The sequence below is a fragment of the Thamnophis elegans genome, chromosome 13 (assembly GCF_009769535.1).
Source record: "Thamnophis elegans isolate rThaEle1 chromosome 13, rThaEle1.pri, whole genome shotgun sequence".
Classification (NCBI taxonomy): domain Eukaryota; kingdom Metazoa; phylum Chordata; class Lepidosauria; order Squamata; family Colubridae; genus Thamnophis; species Thamnophis elegans.
Genome location: NC_045553.1, coordinates 39,815,000 through 39,836,134, shown reverse-complemented (window position 1 = coordinate 39,836,134; position 21,135 = coordinate 39,815,000). Strand labels below are relative to the sequence as shown.

Below are 21,135 nucleotides of genomic sequence, written 5' to 3'. Positions count from 1 at the left end.
TGAGTGGCTTAATGAAATTTGGAGTATGGCAACAAATGATAAATTAAGAACAGCAATTAAATTTTTTAAAAAAGAATGATTAAAGCAAATAATTATAATGAAATATGGGGGGATTTTATAAAATCAGTGTTGGTGGAAAGCAAAGGGAATAAACCTATTCAAGAATATATGTTGTTTTGAATGGTATAAGGGCACAATTGGAATATATTGTATATCTTTTATTTGTTATAGATGAAGAAATATAACAGTAAAAAAAAAGGTCTCGGTGGGGGTGTACACTATAATATTTGCTTTTATTCCTTTTTTTCTTTGTTTGTATTTACTATGTTTGTAATTTGTATTTTTAAAAAATAAATATTAAAAAAAAGGACGGGTATGTTTTTCCAGGTAACATTTAGAAACCATGTTTAACCATGAGCCACGGTGGCACAGTGGTTAGAGTGCAGTACTGCAGGTTAATTCTGCTGCCTGCTGGTTGCCTGAAATTTGACAGTTCGAATCTCACCAGGCTCAAGGTTGACTCAGCCTTCCATCCTTCCGAGGTGAGTAAAATGAGGACCCAGATGGTTGGGGGCAAGAGGCTGACTCTGTAAACTGCTTAGAGTGGGATATAAAGGACTGCGAAGCGGCATATATGTCTAAGTGCTATTGCTTCTATTGCTATTGCTATTAACATGTAGAACAGGGCTCTCCACAATTGGCAACTTTCAGATGAGTTCGTGGTTGGATGGGGAATTCTGGGAGTTGAAATCCACAAGTCTTAAAGTTGCCAAGTTTAGAGACTCCTGATGTAGTCAATCAAGAAGTGAGCAGATATTATTATCCCAGTAAATCCCCATCGCCCTCCCCCCCAAAGAAAGTAAGATAAAGAAAAGGAATTTAACAGATGATAACTAGTTAAGGCCACTTGATATATTACATGTTTTAAAAATTGCCTCTGATATCAGTATGTTCTATATACATTGAGGCACAATCACTCTTTATATTTCATAGGCCATTCTTAAAATGTCTGCACCAATAAACCCAAGATATAAAAAAACTCTGGTTTTCCAAATAAAAAGTGTTCCTCCACCAGCATTAAAAATCAGTGTATCTCAAGAAAGTGTAAAGAATATTTGGGAGCTCATTAACTCATTAAAAACTGGCTAAACAAAAATAATACCATGCAAGCATTACAAAGTTTGACGATGAGAACCATGTTAATTCTAACTCTCAGCATTTTTGCATTTTGTATTTTGAAATGGAATTAATTGGCACTCAAGGAGAAGGGAGGCAGATATTGTTATCCTTATTGTTCTTGTTCTTATTGTCTAAGCCATCTATTTTGCACCTCCTCTCTAGTTAATTTTGCACATGGGCTTTTCCCCAGAATCTTGAATGAAGCAGGTTTTTTTGGGGGGGAAAAAGGCAGCACTTGAGGTTAATGGAAAACATAGAAAAAGAGAGTGTTTTCTCGAGCTGTCTCCAGCTGGTTTGCAGATGTAGGGGGGCAGGGAGGCAACATCACCCCCAAATGTGCACATATGCATCCTATTTATTTCCTTTCTAAGTCAGGTTCACTGCTCTTTGGAAAAAAAAGGAGCAAACGAAGAGCCTGCATAATACAGACTTATGCTTCAGAAGTCAAGTGTCCAGTCTTTCCTGCAGCCCAAGCTAAAATGATCAAGGAAATCTGCACAGCACAAATTAGCCAATAGGTGATGGACAGATCCAGTGGTGGGTTTCAAATTTTTTTCAAACCTACTCTGTGGGTGTGGCCTCCTTTGTGGGAGTGGCTTGCTGGCCATGTGACCTGGTGGGAGTGGCTTGCCGGCCATATGTTTTCTTTCTCTCTCTCTCTCTCTCCTTCCTTTTGTCTCTCTGCCCCTTTTTCTTTCGTCTCTCTCTCACTTTTTCTTTCTTTTTTCTTTATTTATTTATTTCTTCCTTTCTTTCTCTTTCTCTCTCTGTGTGAGTCTGTCTGTCTCTGTGTGTGTGTGTGTGTCAGTGGTGGGTTTCAAATTTTTTTGGAACATCTTCTGTAGGTGTGGCCTGCTTTCCGGGTCCCCATAATGTATCAGCTATTTCCTTCTGAGCTACCTGTGGGCACTGCTTCTTAATTTGCTCATATCAGGTAGAGATACAGCTTCATTGGGAATGGAATATAAATTATAGAAATGAAATGAAATAATGAACTAAAATATTGAACTGACCTGACCTGACCTGACCTGACCTGACCTGACCTGACCTGAACAGAACAGAACAGAACAGAACAGTACAGTACAGAACAGAACAGATCAGATATTGGAATGTAGAATAGAACAGAACAGAATAGAATACAACAGACATTGGAATATAGACTAGAACAGAACAGAACAGATATTGGAATGTAAAATAGAATAGAATAGAATAGAATAGTACAGATATTGGAATATAGAATAGAATAGAATAGTACAGATATTGGAATATAGAATAGAATAGAACAGAACAGAACAGATATTGGAATGTAAAATAGAATAGAATAGTACAGAAGAACAGAACAGATATTGGAATGTAGAACAGAACAGAACAGAACAGAACAGAACAGAATAGAATAGAACAGATATTGGAATATAGAATAGAATAGAACAGAACAGAACAGATATTGGAATGTAAAATAGAATAGAATAGAAGATAAGAGAAGTTTGAAGGTATCTTGCAGGTCTTTTAGTCCAGCCCCTTGCTCCTATGACATCCTGAATAGGGATGTCACAGAAGGTTAAAGTGGAAGGAGTTAATGTGTGCATGGTTGCAATGGGTGGAGAAGTCAGGATTCTGGTACATTTCTTGGATCATGGTCTAAAAATGTCATTAAAGAGCAAATGCATGTTTTGATTCGAATCTGGCTTAGAAAATCTATGCAATACATACCGATATGACGTATTGTTGATTAGCCAGTAAATTACAAGAGGAAATTGCTTTCCTATCATTTCTCTTGGTAGTAGTTTTATGAATGGATTTGTTTGTGCATTTGTCTGCGTGTATAAGAGAAAAACAGAGTGTCTCTATGTGAAAAGTTAATGAATGGAAGAGAGCCCAGCCACATAATATGTAACGTGACCCATTCTCATCATCTTTCTGAGATCCAAGCTTCCCTGGCCGTCAAGCTGTATATATCAACTAGTACGTCTAGTTACATCTGAGATACAAATTATTCTTACTCCCTCTAGATGGCAGCAAAGTTACAACTATCTGTATATCTTTGCTGCCCTCTGGTGGCTGACTGGACATTTGTAGCCCTGATAAAAAGGTAAAGGTAAAGGTTCCCCTCGCACCTATGTGCTAGTTGTTCCCGACTCTAGGGGGCGGTTCTCATCTCCATTTCAAAGCCGAAGAGCCAGCACTGTCCGATGATGTCTTCGTGGTCATGTGGCTGACATGACTAAACGCCGAAGGGACACAGAACGCTGTTACCTTCCCACCAAAGGTGGTTCCTATTTTTTTCTCCTTGCATTTTACGTGATTTCGAATTGCTAGGTTGCCAGAAGCTGGGACAAGTAACGGGAGCTCACTCCGTTACACGGCGCTTGGGATTCAAACCGCCAAGCTGCCGAACTTCCGATTGACAAGCTCAGCGTCCTAGCCACTGAGCTACCACGTCCCTCTGTAGCCCTCATAAGATAGCTGGATTCATCATGCTGCAGATAGGTACTTGTCCTTTCTTACCTGGATCCATTCACATGATCGTATTCCCTCTTAACATTAACACGGACTGGCTGATTGATCCACTCTTGCTGGGGAGGTAAAGGGTTGATCTTGTGTGGTTGACCATAATCCGGGTTCCCTGAGGCTGTCATGTCTGCCTTGGAAAGGTGAGCACCAGCTCCGTAGGTAGAATCAAAGAGGGATTGATCTTCACTCACCACTGAGAGAGCCTCCTAGATATCAAACAGGAGAAAGAGAAATTAAAGCAGGTGTTATACCTGGGCTAGAGGTTTAGCTGATATCATCTTCTTGCAGCTGGCAAAGAGATAGTCAAAAAGGGATTGATCTGGAACTGGCATTCACCCCAGAGTGGCAAATTGAACCAGAAACTTTTGTGTTTCCATCCCAATCACTGAGCCAAACTTAGGGGTTCTTTGCTTTAATCTGAGCAGGCTGCAAGAACCTAGAGCAGAAGAGCTGCACACTGTATCTGTGGAGAAGAGCACCTCCCTTTGTTTTGGTAACCTGCCAGATTCAGAAGAGCTAAGCCATCCTTCTCCAGACGGTGGCTTTATGAATATATGGTCAACGTAACTCCCTGAGTTTGGAGCCGACAAGATTTTCATGATGGATGGGGGGAAATAACCGAGTTGGACTGAGCTAAACATTCTGCTACATGGAAAAAGCAACCATGTGGATGCAGCTTTCCCCATCCGTCATTTGGAGTGCTATTTCATTCAGCACCACCCATCTGCTGGAGCCTATAGCCAGGACAACTTGGAAATATACATACATGATGCGAAAGTCAGCCCCAGTATGCTGTGTTACACAGGACGGCCAGTATTTCAATCCTGGCATCTGCATGTTAAATAATGACAGCTGTGGAGAAATACTGAGAATGTCTGAAACCCTGGAAAGCTAGCCATGAAGGAGAAAGGGTTGACCATGTCATATATAGAAGAAATAATCATTTTAATCACCTTTGATAATACCTCTACAGATATAGAGATACTATAATACAGTTCCTAGGATGGTCTGGTCTAGTCTGGTCTGGTCTGGTCTGGTCTGGTAAGAAGGGTATGGTAGAGTATAGTAGGGTAGGGTATGGTAGGGTAAGGTAGTGTAGGGTATGGTTTGGTAGTGTAGGGTATGGTTTTGGTAGGGTAGGATAGGATAAGGTAGGGTAGGGTAGAGTATGGTTTGGTAGGGTAGAGTAGGATAGATAGAATGAGGTAGGGTAGGGTAAGGTAGGGTATAATATGGTAGGATATCGTTTGGTAGGGTAGGGTAGGATAGGATAAGATAGGGTAGGGTAAGGTATGATATGGTAGGGTATGGTTTGGTAGGGTAGGGTATGATATGGTATGGTAGGGTATGGTTTGGTAGGGTAGGGTATGATATGATATGGTATGGTAGGATATGGTAGGGTATGTTTTGGTAGGGTAGGGTATGATATGGTATGGTAGGGTATGGTTTGGTAGGATAAGATAAGGTAGGGTAGGGTAGGGTATGGTTTGGTAGGGTAGGGTAGGGTAGGATAGATAGAATGAGGTAGGGTAGGGTAAGGTAGGGTATAATATGGTAGGGCATGGTTTGGTAGGATAGGGTAAGGTCGGATCGGGTCTGGTCTGGTCTGGTGGTACTATAATATAGTTCCTATGCATAATCAAAGCATGGCTACCATCTAACAAAACAATGGGACACTGCCTTCTCTACTACACAATTGTTGGTTTCTGTCCAGCGGTCTAGACTAGACCTGAGACAAATGCCTTACTTTTTTAATATCTTACACTATGTTGTCCTTGGTAGTAGGCCAGTTTTAGCTTTCCTCATTTTTATGCTACATTCCTGGCATATCGCTCTGGGCTCTGTCGGTGGCTGAGCCAAGACCCAAACCAAATTTCTGTGCCTGCCGACACAGCCCTTTGTCTCTCGAGGCAAATTCGTGAAACAGAAGACTGACTTTCATCCAGGGGTGACTGGAGAAAGGAAGGCAGGGCGTAGGGAAGAAAAACACCTTCAGAAGTAACAGAGGTATGGAAAGAATTCCTACAGAAAACAATTCATAAACCTGTTGCAGGCCAAAACTTAGAGCAAGGCTTTTGTGGCGAGAGTTCAAGGGGCGAGAGCTTTGCCAGATAATTGGAGGTTTAGACCTGAAGCATTGCAAGGAAAATTCATAACATAGGCATTCTGCTGCCTTACAACCTTCCTCAAACTAATCTTCACTTGGAAGGTCAGGATGCAACCAGAGGGCAGAGGATGTTTTTTGATGTGTGGTTTTTTTAGTAATATTATCTGTCCTCATTTTCAGGGTGCCTTAAGAGTTTTTCCAAATCTCTTTGGATGTGTTTTTAATCTCTCTTTGGATTGTAAGCTAAGGATGCTGCTATTACTGTTTCATTCACATCTCTGCCTCATCCTTGTAGCTTCTTCGTCTGCTTATGTTTAGCTGTCCAAAACCTGATCATGAAAGATGTTTCTTCAGGGGAGGTCTCCTTTGGGATTTAACTGAGATGTGGAAAGTCATGGCGACTGTCCTTATTAAGAGATAATTGTACAAAAAAAATAGGACAGGCATGTACCCATCGGACACCTCAAATGTACTAACTGTACACTCATAAATCATATCATAGTAGGCATCTACAAGCCCTGAGCCATGGTGGCGCAGTGGTTAGAGTGCAGTACTGCAGGCTACTTCTGCTGCCTGCCGGCTGCCTGCGATTTGGCAGTTTGAATGTCACCAGGCTCAAGGTTGACCCAGCCTTTCGTCCTTCCGAGGTGAGTAAAATAAGGACCCAGATTGTTGGGGGGAAAAGGTTGACTCTGTAAACCACTTAGAGAGGGCTGTAAAACACTGGGAAGTGGTATATAAGTTTAAGTGCTATTGCTATTTTCCTTCCTTCCCTCCTTCCTTCCCTCCCTCCCTCCCTCCTTCCCTTCACAGTGGTTAGAGTGCAGTACTGCAGGCTACTTCTGCTGACTGCTGGCTGCCAGCAATTTGGAAGTTCGATCCTGACCAGCTTAAGGTTGTCTCAGCTTTCCATCCTTCCGAGGTGGGTAAAATGAGGACCCAGATTGTTGGGGGCAAAAGGCTGCCTCTGTATAACAGCTTAGAGAGCGCTGTGAAATACTGTAAAGCACTATATAAGTCTAAGTGCTATTGCTATTGCTATCTATGTAGGTCAGGATTCAATCGTTGGGTTTTTGATATTCTCTGAGCTTAATTCTCTTCCTTTGGATAACTTCATCAGCGCACTGATGATGTTACCTAACCTGGTAATGAGATGTCTGTAAGAAGCTAAGCAAACTCAGAGAACACCAAGAACTCAACCAAGAAGCCATATTGGAGATTAATGAAATGTGCTAGTTACTTCAATTTTTTAATTCAGGATGATGATACAGTCTGCAGACTTTCACTTGTGATCTTCAAGATTTATATCTAGAGGAAGGAGACAAGCCTGAGACTCACTGTGGCTTATTCTTATAACATTAAACTGCAGCATAAGTTTATAGTTCATCCAGCTGATTTTTATCACAGCCATGCTGCATATTCCTGTAAATTTATCACATTACTTTGTGGCAGGCAAGAAAGAGATTGAAAATCACTCACATGAAAGCAATGAAATCGGGGAATGAATAGCAGGAGTTCCTAATTAAGTTCCTTGCCCTTCTATCTCAACAGTCATGCAAAAGATAACAGAGTTATCAGTTAAAGCCAGAGATGGGTGGAATGGGGGATTTCTCTAGAGAAAAAAAGGAGATAGCTGTCACTTTGTTTTGGGATGGACTTGATCATTTATTTCATGATTTATAAATTGTAGTAATAAACATCCTTCTCAATTCATAACCTCTTCCACTGCAGCACTTAAAAACAATAATGACATACTTAAGATATGGAAATAGGCAACTGTTTAATTTACATCATTTTCCCCAATAACACAGCATTTGGTTGGCCTTGGCATATAGCCATGCTGGCCACCTGACCACAGAAGCATCTTTGAACAATGCTGGCTCACTCAGCTAAGAAACAGAGATGATCAGCGCTCCCTAGAGTCAAACACAACTGGATAGGGGTTGGTTGGTGTCTTACTAATGTATTTCTAGCCGTGTGTCATCTTAATAGGAGAAAACTAACTTATATCCTGTAGGCTCTTCTCTATGTCAGAGAAAACTTCACTTGCTACACCCTTGCCAATTGGCAAGAAGGGTTTACCAGGTACCAATTCATCCATCCATCCAGTCATTCATCCAGTCATTCATCCAGTCAATCATCCATCCATCCATCCATCCAGGATAGCCCTTGTCTTTCTTCCACTTCCACTTCATTTCCACTTCCATTTTGTACAGGGCCCACTGGTAGAGCAACCTGATCTAGAATGGTCTTCTCTAGAGGTGAGGAGCTTCTAGTCCCCACTGTGGCTTGGAGCAATTCTAGAAATATATCCTTTCTGCACTGATGTGAATATGACCAATCACCATTCGACTAGCGAATTGGTTTGATACTTTATGGCCAACATTCAGATGCATTTGGTCCATCTCACTATTCATTGGTCTACTACCTGAGGTAACTGCTTCACAAACTCCAATGAAAGGTTGGCTGATGACACAGAAATAGGTCTGGTGAAAAAGCCTACTCATGACCATACAACTTATGGTCCATCAAACCAAGCAGAGTACAACTAGAGTACATCGGCCATACATGATGGCTTATTAGAAGCTTGATAAACTCTTGCTGTACCATGACTGGTAAAGCAATAGTTGGACTGACCATCTGGTAAACCACAATCCATAGTTGACAGGCTGGAGACAAGAGGTATGCAAATCTGGTCTAGAGAGTTCATGCAGACCTTACTACATTTAAACAATACTCTCTTAATGATCCTGCTTTAACAGATTAACAGAGTTGGAAGGGGACCTTATGTGTCATCTAGTCCAACTCCCCCACTCAAGCAGGAGACCCTACACCATTTCTGACAAATGGCAGTCCAATCTCTTCTTAAAAGTCTCAAGTGATGAAGCTCCCACAAATTCCAAACACAAAGCTGTTCCATTGATTGGATTGCTCTCATTGTCAAAAAGTTCCTCCTTGTTTCTAGGTTGAATCTCTCCTTAGTCAGTTTCCATCCCTTATTCCTTGTCTGGCCTTCGGGTGCTTTGGAGAATAGGTTGACCCCCTCTTCTCTATGGCAGCCCTGCAAATGTTGGAAGACTGCTATCATGTCTCCCCTGGTCCTTCTCTTCACTAGACTAGACATGCCCAGTTCCTGTAACCGTTTTAGTCTCCAGTCCCTTAATCATCCTGGTTGCTCTTCTCTGCGCCTTCCCTAGAGTTTCAACATCTTTTTTAGAGTGTGATGACCAAAACTGGATGCAGTACTCTAGGTGTCATCTTACTGGGGCTTAATTTCTGAAGCCCATTCTCATCTTTTATCTCTATAATAATGCCATTCTTCTACCACCTAACAATTCCATGAGAACCAGTCTAATTTAGTGGTTAAGACATCAGGTTATTAAACCAGGAGACTGTGAGTTCGAGTGCCACCTTAGGCACAAAGCCAGCTGTGTGACATTCTCCCTCAAAACTAGAAGGAGACAATGGACAGAACTATTCTGAATAAATCTCTTCTAGACAAATGTTTGGACAAATCTCTTATGGAAAACCCTGGCCAAGAAAAACCCCAGGGAGTTGTCCAGGCCATCTCTGAGACTCAGATGCAATTGCACGAGAATTCTCTCCCCCACCCAATACTTTTAGACCTGTCCTTGAGAAAGAAGCAAGAGCTGAACAAGCAATCATACATGGTTCAAAGAAGTAACAACAGCAGACACAATAAGGACTCTTCCAGACTCTGTTCCTGGTCTAAAGCAAAAGTGTGTCCCAGCCAACTGATTTGGCAGCCAGCTAAACTTATAATGCTAATCACAACAAGCACCATCTGGAGCTGGTAGATTGATCTGAGCTGGCAAATCAGTTCAAGATTTTGAACTCCCTTCTTTTATGAAATACTTTCCCCTTAATGCTTACATCTGGCTCGTACATAATAATTTACAGCATCCTCAATTGCCCACAGACCATGCCTGTAGAAACTTGTTCCTTCTCTCTGTTTACATGTATCGACTCATTCCTCCACCCACCGATTTTTCTCTCCAGGTGTTGCCTTCATTTTCTTGGGAAATAATTAGGCATCTCTATTTGTCAGCATTGACCCTGTGCTGTAGATACAGTACACAGTGGCCTATTGCATGAGACACAGTTGTAAATATTGTTAATTAGCAGGTTTTATGGTCAATTCAGCTGGAGATGCTTGGGGCCAGGAATACGATGGTTTCAAAAACTGGCTACTTTGCAAACTCCGAACTTCAACCACTTCTCAGATGAATACATTTTTAAAAATGCAAAGTCACATTATGGGATTATGTGTTGTGCCCCCCCCCCCCCCATCTTCCTGGTAGATTGAAAAATATGCCTTAAAGTTAATCGAACAGTCTCTCTTAGGCTTACCAAGGCAGAAAGAGGCCTCTCCTTGACCACTGTGAATTTTCTACTGTCAGCCATAACTTTCCACCATTCAAGACAATGATGAATCTGCATACACATGGGAGGTTGAATAACTAACCTGTGGTGCAACCAGAACAATTTTGAACTAAACACACTCAAAACCATAGAAGTGGTGGTGGATTTTAGAAGAAAACTTCCTATACTACCACCTCTTACAATACTAGACAACACAGTATCAACAGTAGAGATCTTCAAGTTTCTAGGTTCTATCATATCTCAAGACTTAAAATGGACACGTAACATCAAAATCATCATCAAAAAGGCACAACGAAGAATGTTCTTTCTGTGCCAACTCAGGAAGCTCAAACTTCCCAAAGAGCTGCTGATTCAGTTCTGCAGAGGAATTATTCAGTCAGTCATCTGCACCTCCATAACTGTCTGGTTTGGCTCTGCAACCAAACAAGACAGACACAGACTTCAACGGATCATTAGAACTCCAGAAAAAACAATTGCTACCAACCCGCCTTCCATCGAGGACCTGTATATTGCACGAGTCAAAAAGAGGGCTGTGAAAATATCTACAGACCCCTCGCATCCTGGACATAAATTGTTGGTTCCACCACAAATGCGCGAACGACAAAAGCGCGCCTCACTAAACTGCGGTGACAAAACCGCGCCGACAAAACCGCGCGACGAATGAGCGACGAATGAGCCCTGAAGCGCGCCGACAACAGCGCGCTGACAGAAGCGCGCTGTAACCTAACCCTAAACCTAACCCTAAACCTAACCCTAAACCTAACCCTAAACCTAACCCTAAACCTAACCCTAAACCTAACCCTAAACCTAACCCTAAACCTAACCCTAAACCTAACCCTAAACCTAACCCTAACCCTAACCCTAACCCTAACCCTAACCCTAACCCTAAACCTAACCCTAACCCTAACCCTAAACCTAACCCTAACCCTAAACCTTACCTTAACTTAAATCGCGCTTCTGTCGGCGCGCTGTTGTCGGCGCGCTGTTGTCAACGTGCTTTTGACATCGCGGTTTTAGCGCCGCGGTTTTGTCGGCGCGCTTATGACGTTCGCGCTTTTGTCGGGTCACGAAATTGTTTAAACTTCTACTCTCAAAATGATGCTATAGGGCACTGCACACCAGAACAACTAGACACAACAGTTTTCCCTGCATGCCACCACTCTGCTAAACAACTAATCCCCACAACACTGTCAAATTATCTACTAAGACTGTATTACTATTATTCTTCTCATCCTTCTGAGTACCTATCCCTTCCCACTTAGGACTATAACCATGTTGCTTGTATCTTTAAATTTATATTGTTTTTGTTTCCTAGAATGATTTGATAGCTTATTAATAACCTTGACTATCATTGTTGTATCTTTTATTCTTGATGAATGTATTTTATTCTCCTTATGTACACTGAGAGCATATGCACCAAAGACAAATTCCTTATGTGTCCAATCACACAGCCGTTATTCCGTTATTCCGTTATTCCGTTATTCCGTTATTCCGTTATTCCGTTATTCCGTTATTCCGTTATTCCGTTATTCCGTTATTCCGTTATTCCGTTATTCCATTCTCTTCTCTTCTCTTCTATTCTATTCTATTCTATTCTATTCATGTGGATCACAGTTTGGAAACACCAAGCTGCTCAATTCATTCAGAGAAGTGAAACGACTTTTTGATTCTCCTTCCCACAGGAATTCTGACCCATTTTCAGCTATCGGGACCCATTCACTATTGTTTTTAGCCCACCCATGACACCATTATTCCAGCTACATTCATAAGCATTGTTTAGTTACATCCTGTTTTGTTATTCCAATGGTATCTGAAACAATGGGAGGAAGCCCATTAGGAAACATTCACAGGGAGCTGATAGAGTACAAAGACCGTAACATTCATTTCTGGTATGAGATGTCTTGCTGAAGATAAAAAAAGAGAGGGTAGGCAGAGGAAATGGACCAGGGTCTGGAAAAGCTACCAGTAAAAAAAAAAAAATTGGAAAGAATGCAAAGTACATTTTCCTTTGTTACAAATTGGGCTAAAATATGAAAACAAAATAGTGGAGGAGTTTGTATGAATGAATTGAAGGTACTCTGGAATGTGGAACATTTAGCTGATCAAGACAGCAGAGAAAGAGATGCTCCCCCTTCCGTTCTGCCTATTGGTGTGGGGATTCGGTCAATGTTTCTGAATTTTAGATGGTTCAGGAGGTGTGACACATTAAGCCAATGTTTCTCAATTTGGGCAACTTGAAAATGTGTGTACTTCACCTCCCAGAATTCCCCAGCCGACATGAAGTCTTCACATTGCCAAGGTTGAGAAACGCTGCAATGGTGTTCCTCTACATCAGGGGTGTCAAACTCAATTTCATTGAGGACCACATCACTGTGGTTGTGCTTGACCTCCGGGGGCTGGGATGTGTGTGGCCAGCTCGACATCACTCAGTGAAGCTCCGTTTTCGGTTGTGATGGTCTCCTGCAGCCCTCTGCCAGTGAAAACAGAGCTTGGGAAGGCTGCCCATGGAGACTCACTCCATTTTCACTGGCAGAGGGCTGCAGGAGGCTGCTGCTGTTGAAAACGGAGTTTGGGAGGGCTGCATGTGGTCCTCCCGAGGTCCTTTTTTACTGGCAGAGGCAATGCAGGCTGGTCTTTCATTGTTTCCAGGATTGGCCTGTGGGCCAGATTTAAGCAACCCCCGGGCCATATCTGTGCCCCCCGGCCTTGAGTTTGACACCCCTGCTCTACCTCAAATCATGCTATTGTTCCTTCTACTTTTAACTGTCTACAGGTCTTCAGAGAATGTCCTTCTCAGTTCTATTGCTGCTATTCCTCCTCCTTCTCTAGCAGATATATCCTCGTTCTGTAAAGATTCTCTGCTCAGTGAATTAAATTCCGCTATTCTATTCTGCTGCATCCTTCATGAAATCATTATTTTGAGACATTGTATCAATGCTCCAAATTTTTCCTTTGTCTCCCAATTAGCTGCTGCATACAATTCAGTATCGCTATAGGTATCATAACCTATAGCAGTGTTGCAATATTTGAGGGACTGCCACAAAGAGGAGGGGATCAAGCTGTTTTCCAAAGCACCCGAAGGCCAGATAAGGAATCTTGGATGGAAACCTTCCAAGGAAAGATTCAACCTAGAAATAAGGAGACATTTTCTGACAGGGAGAACAATCAACCAGTGGAACAGAAGTTGCCTTCAGTAGTTGTGGAAGCTTCACCACTGGAAGCTTTCAAGAAGAGACTGGACTGCCACCAGTCAGAAATGGTGTAGGGTCTTCTTCTTGGGTGAAAGGATTGGACTAAATAACCTACAAGGTCCCTTCCAACTCTGTTATTCTGTATCTGTATAACCTCCTGGAAATTCAACTTCTTTTTATCACAAATAACAAATAAAACTGCCCTATTTTACAGACTAAGATCCCCAACATTTCATCTATTAATCCTCCCAGCAGAAAAAAGATTATAAAAACCTTTGCCAGACCAATTCTCGAATACAGCTGGAATCCACACTGTCTAACAGACATTAATACAATTGAGCGAGTTCAGAGGTATTTCATGAGAAGAGTACATCACTCCGCTACTCGCAATAGAATACCTTATGCCACTAGACTTGAAATTTTGGACCAGGACAACCTAGAACTATGCTGCCTAGGGTCTGACCTAAGCTTAGTACACAAAATTGTCTGCTACAATGTCCTACCTGTCAACGACTTCTTCAGCTTGAACCGCAATAATACATGGGCAAACAATCAATACAAACTCAAGGTAAATCGCTCCGAACTTGATTGCAGAAAATACGACTTCAGCAACAGAGTGGTCAACGCCTGGAATGCTCTACCTGACTCTGTTTTTACATCCTCAAGGTTAACCTTAAACTGTCTACCATGGATCTCACCCCATTCTTAAGAGGCAATGGTGGGTTTCAAAAATTGTTCGAACCTACTCTGTGGGTGTGGCCTCCTTTGTGGGAGTGGCTTGCCACCCATGTGACTGAATATGAAGTTGCCAATGACACTTGTCAGAACCACCTTAAATTACCTCTCACACAGCACTGGCATGCATAAGAATATGATGTAAACTTGTTTTTTAAAAGGCATCTTTGGTTTGCGTTAAAACAACTTCAACACACGCAATGTTCTGATTGCACCACAAACGCAGTAGTCATCCTTACCTTTCACAGAGGCACTGAGTTTTATAAATATGAGCATGATAGTGTAGAATAATCATATCCAAGGACCAGTGGTGGGTTTCAAAAAAATTTGGAACCTCTTCTGTAGGTGTGGCCTGCTTTCCGTGTCCACTGGTGGAACCTCTTCTAACCGGTTCGGTAGATTTGACGAACCAGTTCTACCGAATAGGTGCGAACTGGTAGGAACCCACCTCTGCTAAGAGGTCTGTAAGGGGGTGTGTATAAGCGCACCAATGTGCCTACTGCTCTTGTCCTACTGTTCCTATTTATTTGCACTCATTTCTTATGTAAATGCTTATACCATCTTATATGTTTATATGTTATATTCATATGTATGCTTGTTTTCTCATACATGCTTGACAAACCAAACAAAATAAAAAAATAATGAGACTCATGCTACAAAGCACAGGTTTCTGTCTTCATCTCCAACTAAAACTCAGGAATCCATGGACTGCTACCTCGACCGGCATGTCCTTCTCTTGAACTCTTGCAATGTCTTGTCGCTAACTGGTCTTCACATTTGGCAGAAGAGTCCAAAGCTTTTTGCCCCCACTGGGCTGGCATGCATCTTTATTTTCTTTATACACCCACCCCAGTCTCTGGCTCCATTCTGACCAGCTCGCCTTTACACACGCCTCTAGGAAAAAAGCAAAGATTTTTTTTTCTTGCAAGCAAGTCCTCTTGTGGCATTCCAACAAAAACATCTCAACGAGATTACATCAAGATATTTTCCTTCTCTTTTTTGCCCCAGTCACAATCACACTACGGGGGATAGAAAATCCAGCGCTTAACCCACCGAAGGGGTGGTTTAACTGATCTCGTTTTCTGCAAAGATTCATTAATGTCCCTGTCTCGCAAAGAGGGAGAAGATACGCAACTGGGTCTTGGTGGACGGCAGGCTTGGAAAGAATGATGGCCAATTTGCAAGCTGCATATACCACTCATTTCCAAACTGGGTGAACACTGGCATGAGAGATAAATTGGCTCCCTCTCTAGTGAATTTTAGTAGAGATCCTTAAAGAACTCCTGGCATATAGAATAAATAGGATGAACCACAACTAGAATACTGCATCCAGTTTTGGTCCCCACACTATAAAAAAGATGTTGAAACTCTAGAGAAGGTGCAGAGAAGAGCAACCAGGATGATTAGGGGACTGGAGACTAAAACATGGGATGAATGGTTGCAGGAACTGGGCATGGCTAGTCTAGTGAAGAGAAGGACCAGGGGAGACATGATAGCAGTTTTCCAATATTTGAAAGACTGCTACAGAGAGGAAGGGGGTCAAGCTATTTTCCAAAGCAGCTGAAGGCCAGACAAGGAATAATGGATGCACACTGATCAAGGAGAGATTCAACCTGGAAATAAGGAGACATTTTCTGACAGGGAGAACAACCAACCAATGGAACAGCTTGCTATTAAGGATAAATAAAAAACTGATTTTTTAAATATGGGATGTATTTCATCAATGGCTAGACAATAGAAACAGAAGTTAGAAAGGAGGAGATATAAAAAGAGGAAATGATAATGTGGAGAGTTCTTAAATAAGGTATTAAGTATTATTGTTACTATATCATTATATTATCAATATTATTGTGATGAATACTACAACAAACAAGTAGATTATGACTGTTTAAAAATAACTGTACTCAGATCATGCAGTTTGATGGAAATTGAATGTTATATAAATGAAATAAATAAAACATGAAAAAAAGTTCTGGGAACTTCATCACTGGAAGCTTTCAAGAAGAGACTGGATTGCCATCTGTCAAAAATGTAGCATCTCCTACTTGGGCAGGGGGTTGGACTAGATGACCTACAAGGTCCCTTCCAACTCTGTTAGTCTGTAATCTAGTGAGCTTTTTGAACAACAACAACAACAACAACAAAAGTAGAAATCTGGTTTCAGGCTTCAAAACCCAAGAAAGGCACACAGAGTTACTTCTAAGTTATTGTTCCACACTTATAGACAAAAATCTGGTCAAACTAAAGCAACAATTTGCATCATTAAATATATACTTTGAGGACCTCTAGGGAGAAGATGTCTTCACCCTCTTCCTTCCTAAACTTTCAGCAAAGTTTAAATAGTTTGGTTGGGAGGAAGAGGGTGAAGACAGCTCTTCCCTAGAGGTTCTCAGAGTTATATCTTTAATGATGCCAATTGCTGTTTTATTTAGTTTGACCAGATTTTGGTCTATAGGTGAGGAACGATAACTTAGAATAGGGGTCGGCAACCTTAAACACTCAAAGAGCCACAAAGATCCTAACCAGAAGCCCCCCATTCAATTCTGGAGCCAACCGGAAGTCTGGTTCCCCCACCACAGGGTCCTTCTAGCAAGGCATCCTTTTTCCTCTACCTGTCCTAAAGCCCTATCAATTGTGGAGCCAACTGGAGACAGGGAACCACAGTAGAGTGACGAAAGAGCCACATGCGGCTCCAGAGTCACAGGTTGACGACCCCTGACTTAGAACAATAACTCTGTGTCTCTTTTTTGGGCTTTGAAACCGGACAGTAAATTTCCACTTTTGTTGTTGTTGTTGTTGTTGTTGTTGTTGTTGTTGTTGTTGAGAAAGCTTAATTGATCATCCTGGTTATTCTATATGCCAGGAGTCCTTAAAGGATCTCTATAAAAATTCACTAGAGGGGCAGCCAATTTTCTCTCTCGTGTCCATGTTCACCCAGTTTGGACACCCAGTGTTCACCCAGTCCTGGTCTTCGGGAAAGAAGCTCCCCCCTCTTGGGAATCCAGACTACATTCCATCACATTTGCATATATGTACCTATAACCGTCGGTCTATTATACCTCTATAGTTTTCTGGGAAACAGAAACATCTAGGCAACATAACACCCACTGTCTAGTTTGTAGGCTGGAGTTCTGCATGGAAATGCATGGACTAAATCTGGAATTAACAAGCGGGATTACTGAGTTATGAACAATAGTTAGCCGAGATCCAGGTGGGTTATCGACCTATTTGATATTTGACAACTGAATACTGGTGTACTGGATCTGGACTGGGGAAATTTGAGTTCCTTTTATGAAGTTAAGCAGGGCTGTTCCAGATGAGCTCTTATTAAGGGTATTTTTTTTCATAATTTCACAGGGGATCGAGAAATCACCGTATTTCATTTTTTGAAATTGCCTGCCTTTTCCTGCCATTTTTTTCTAACATAATTCTCCCTACCCAAAAACAACGATTAAAATACCACATTGCAGAAGGCAATATTAAGCACTTACATCAGGGGTGTCCAAACTCAAGGCCCGTGGGCCGGACGCGGCCCATGGGGTGCTTAGATCTGGCTTGCGATGCCGCCCTGGAAACAGTGAAGGATTGGCCTGCAATGCCTCTCCCAGTGAAAATGGGGCCCGGGAGGGCTGTGCATGCCCCACAAGCTCTGTTTTTGTTGGCAGAGGTGTGCACGAGGCCACCTCAGTCAAAAACAGAGATTGCGAGGGCTGTGTGGGGCCACCTGAGCTCCAGTTTTGCTGACAGGGGAGTGCAGGAGACCGTGCCAGCTGAAAACAGAGCTCGAGAGCCTGTTTTAGCTGGCAGAGGGCTCAGTCCATCACAGGTAGCCTCACCCGACACAAGTGACATCAAGTTGGCCAATCCCACCTTCGCCACACCCACTCCAACCTCCCAAGGTCAAACACAACCCTGATGAGACCCTCCATGAAATCGAGTTTGACACCCCTGATTTATATCATTTCTTTTGACTCTCAAAGCAATCCATTTTGGAAGTTATCTTTGGTGATTTTGCTCCAATCACTTTCTGAACTTAAGAAAGGGCTTTTCATGGTATTTCGTGCATATCATGCCCCAAAAGGCTGCAGACCTTATTTAGGATAAAGAGAAGTAGCTCTGTTTCCTGTTCCACACACTCTTGAAGGTGACAAAAACAACCTATTAGAGCACCTTCATGTTCATCGTTCTCTAAAAGCATTTTCAAAAGGAAACCAGATGCAAATCTTCATGTTTCAGAGGCTTCTTGTGTTTAAATAGTACAGCGATGTCTACATCTGAAGGAGACAATTTTTATTTTTTTATTTTTTTTAATTTAAAATTTTTATTTCTCATATATACATTCACAATTATATGATCTCATAACTGTTATTAATAATATGTATTTGTAATTATTTTTCTCCCCTACAGTTGACAATATACTTGAAATTGCTTTCTTACCATCCCATAAACCCATCTTATCTTACAACAATCCTACTTCTTCTTCCTTCCTTCCCTCCTTCCTTCCCTCCTTTCTTCTCTTCTTCTCTCCTTCCTTCCTTCCCTCCTTCCTTCCCTCCCTCCTTCCCCCTTCCCTCCCTCCTTTCTTCTCTCCTTCCTTCCCTCCTTTCTTCTCTCGTTCCTTCCCCCTTCCCTCCCTCCTTCCTTCCCTCCTTCCTTCCCTCCTTTCTTCTCTCCTTCCTTCCCTCCTTCCTTCCCTCCCTCCTTCCCCCTTCCCTCCCTCCCTCCTTCCCTCCTTCCTTCCCTCCTTTCTTCTCTCCTTCCTTCCCTCCTTCCTTCCCTCCCTCCTTCCCCCTTCCCTCCCTCCTTTCTTCTCTCCTTCTCTCCTTCCCTCCTTCCTTCCCTCCTTCCTTCCCCCCTTTCTTCTCTCCTTCTCTCCTTCCTTCCTGCCTTCCTTCCCTCCTTTCTTCTCTCCTTCTCTCCTTCCTTCCCTCCTTCCTTCCCTCCCTCCTTCCCCCTTCCCTCCCTCCTTTCTTCTCTCCTTCTCTCCTTCCCTCCTTCCTTCCCTCCTTCCTTTCCTCCTTCCTTCCCCCCTTCCTTCTCTCCTGCATTCCCTCCTTCCTTCCCTCCTTTCTACTCTCTGAAGGGGACAATTTTTAAGAGTACAGGTAATAGTCCTTGCCTCACCAAAATTCATTTAGCGGCCGATTGAAGTTATAATGGAGTGAAAAAAGTGACTTATGACCGGTCCTCGCACTTATGACTGTCACAGAATCTCTACAGTCACATGATCATAGTTGGGAAGCTTGGCAACCATCATTAAAAGGCTTCAGCATCCCATCATCATGTAACCACCATTGGGCAGGAAGCTTCCAACTAGCAAAATCAATGGGGGAAGCCAGATTCACTTAACGTCTGCTTGATTTACTTAGCGACTGCAGCAATTTATTTAAAAACCATGAGAAAAAAAGTCATAAAATTGGTTGGAAGTCACTTAACAACCATATCGCTTAAGGTAAAGGTTCCCCTCGCACATATGTGCTTGTCGTTCCCGACTCTAGGGGGCGGTGCTCATCTCCATTTCAAAGCCGAAGAGCCAGCGCTGTCCGAAGACGTCTCCGTGGTCATGGGGTCAGCATGACTAAATGCCGAAGGGACACGGAACACTGTTACTTTCCCACCAAAGATGGTCCCTATTTTTCTACTTGCATTTATTTTACATGCTTTTGAACTGCTAGATTGGCAGAAGCTGGGACAAGTAACAGGAGCTCACTCCATTATGTGGCGCTAGGGATTTGAACTGCTGAACTATCGATCTTTCTGATCGACAAACTCAGCGTCTTAACCACTGAACCATCGCACCCACAACTGTGGTTGTAAGCTTAGTATTAGCGGTACAGAAATCTTCAAAAAGTGTGGCATGAAAGCTACTTCTCACATGGTTGAAAATATTGATACTAGATCTGTCAGTTACCAGGACAAGAGAGAAATAAAAGGCCAAAGAAAAGGTTAATTTATCCATTGCACCATAGAAATGGGAAAAAGAGGGTTACGAATTCAGATCTTGATTTTGCTATGAAACTCATATCTGATATAAAGCATCCTGTGAACTCTTTCATTACGGTTTCATGGCTTTTCTACAATCAACCCATTTACAGTTTTTTTTCAAACCTCAGAAATTATTCCTGATTTTTTATTTTTTATTTTTGCTTTGTCAGTGGGGGGGAAAACTTCCCTAATTCCATCAATCAAGAAATGGTCTCTGGGTATGACTTTGAGTGAAAGGGAGCTAGAATTCAATTTTATACAAGGCTCAAGCTCGTCTGGATTCTGAAGTCAGACAAAAGAGGATATCCATGTTGTAAATCCCAAGAGACATCTGGTTCATCTTTTGCAAGGCTGGGCCTCAATCTCCCTTGAATTCTAGACATTTCCACTACATCACATGGGATGCATATTAGTGGGCTAAACATTTTAAACAATGGACCTGGCTGTAGTAATTTTTTTAAATTTGCATTTATGTTTAAGTAGTCTGCCTATCATATCAAGCAGAATCACCTTTGAGCTATAGCAAAATACTGCCTGATTCCCCCCCACCCACTACCACCTGATCTCATTTCAATGAAGAAGAATTCACTTTCAAAATTTCTTTCCAATGGGAAGAAAATATGCATGAAAGATTCAGGTACAAACTCCAAATCCTCTTATTTTATAATACAATGGCCAAGGGATATCCGTATGTGAATGTCCAATCCTGATTATGATAATAAGCTCTAGAACCGTGATGGCGAACCTATAACACGTGTGCCCGAAGTGACACATGAAGCCATATCGCCCAGCCCCCACACCCTCGCCTGTTTGTCTTCTGGGTTTCTGGCGTGCATGCATGCGTGAAGATCAGCTGTCTGTGTGAACGGCAGTGCCGAAAACCCGTGTGCACATGCGTCCCGGCCAGTTGATTGTCGGTTGTGCATGCGTGTCAGATCCTGGAAGTTCAGCTTTTCCGGAGGATGATCTCTTTGCCCACATGGCAGTGCCCAAAATGCATGCTAGAACCTGGAGGTTCAGCTT

The 21,135-nt window shown here is 42.3% G+C and overlaps 1 protein-coding gene across 1 annotated transcript in view; it reads right to left on the bottom strand.

Annotated features, from left to right (window-relative positions):
* The window catches only part of FLI1 (Fli-1 proto-oncogene, ETS transcription factor), a 42,028-nt gene extending 38,131 nt beyond the window's left edge, over positions 1–3,897 (bottom strand). Inside the window, exon 1 of the mRNA XM_032230069.1 lies at positions 3,685–3,897. Within this exon, the coding sequence (XP_032085960.1) occupies positions 3,685–3,815 (131 nt within the window). The 5' untranslated portion in view covers positions 3,816–3,897. The remainder of the gene's footprint in view (positions 1–3,684) is intronic.
* Between the last annotated feature and the right edge of the window lie 17,238 nt (positions 3,898–21,135).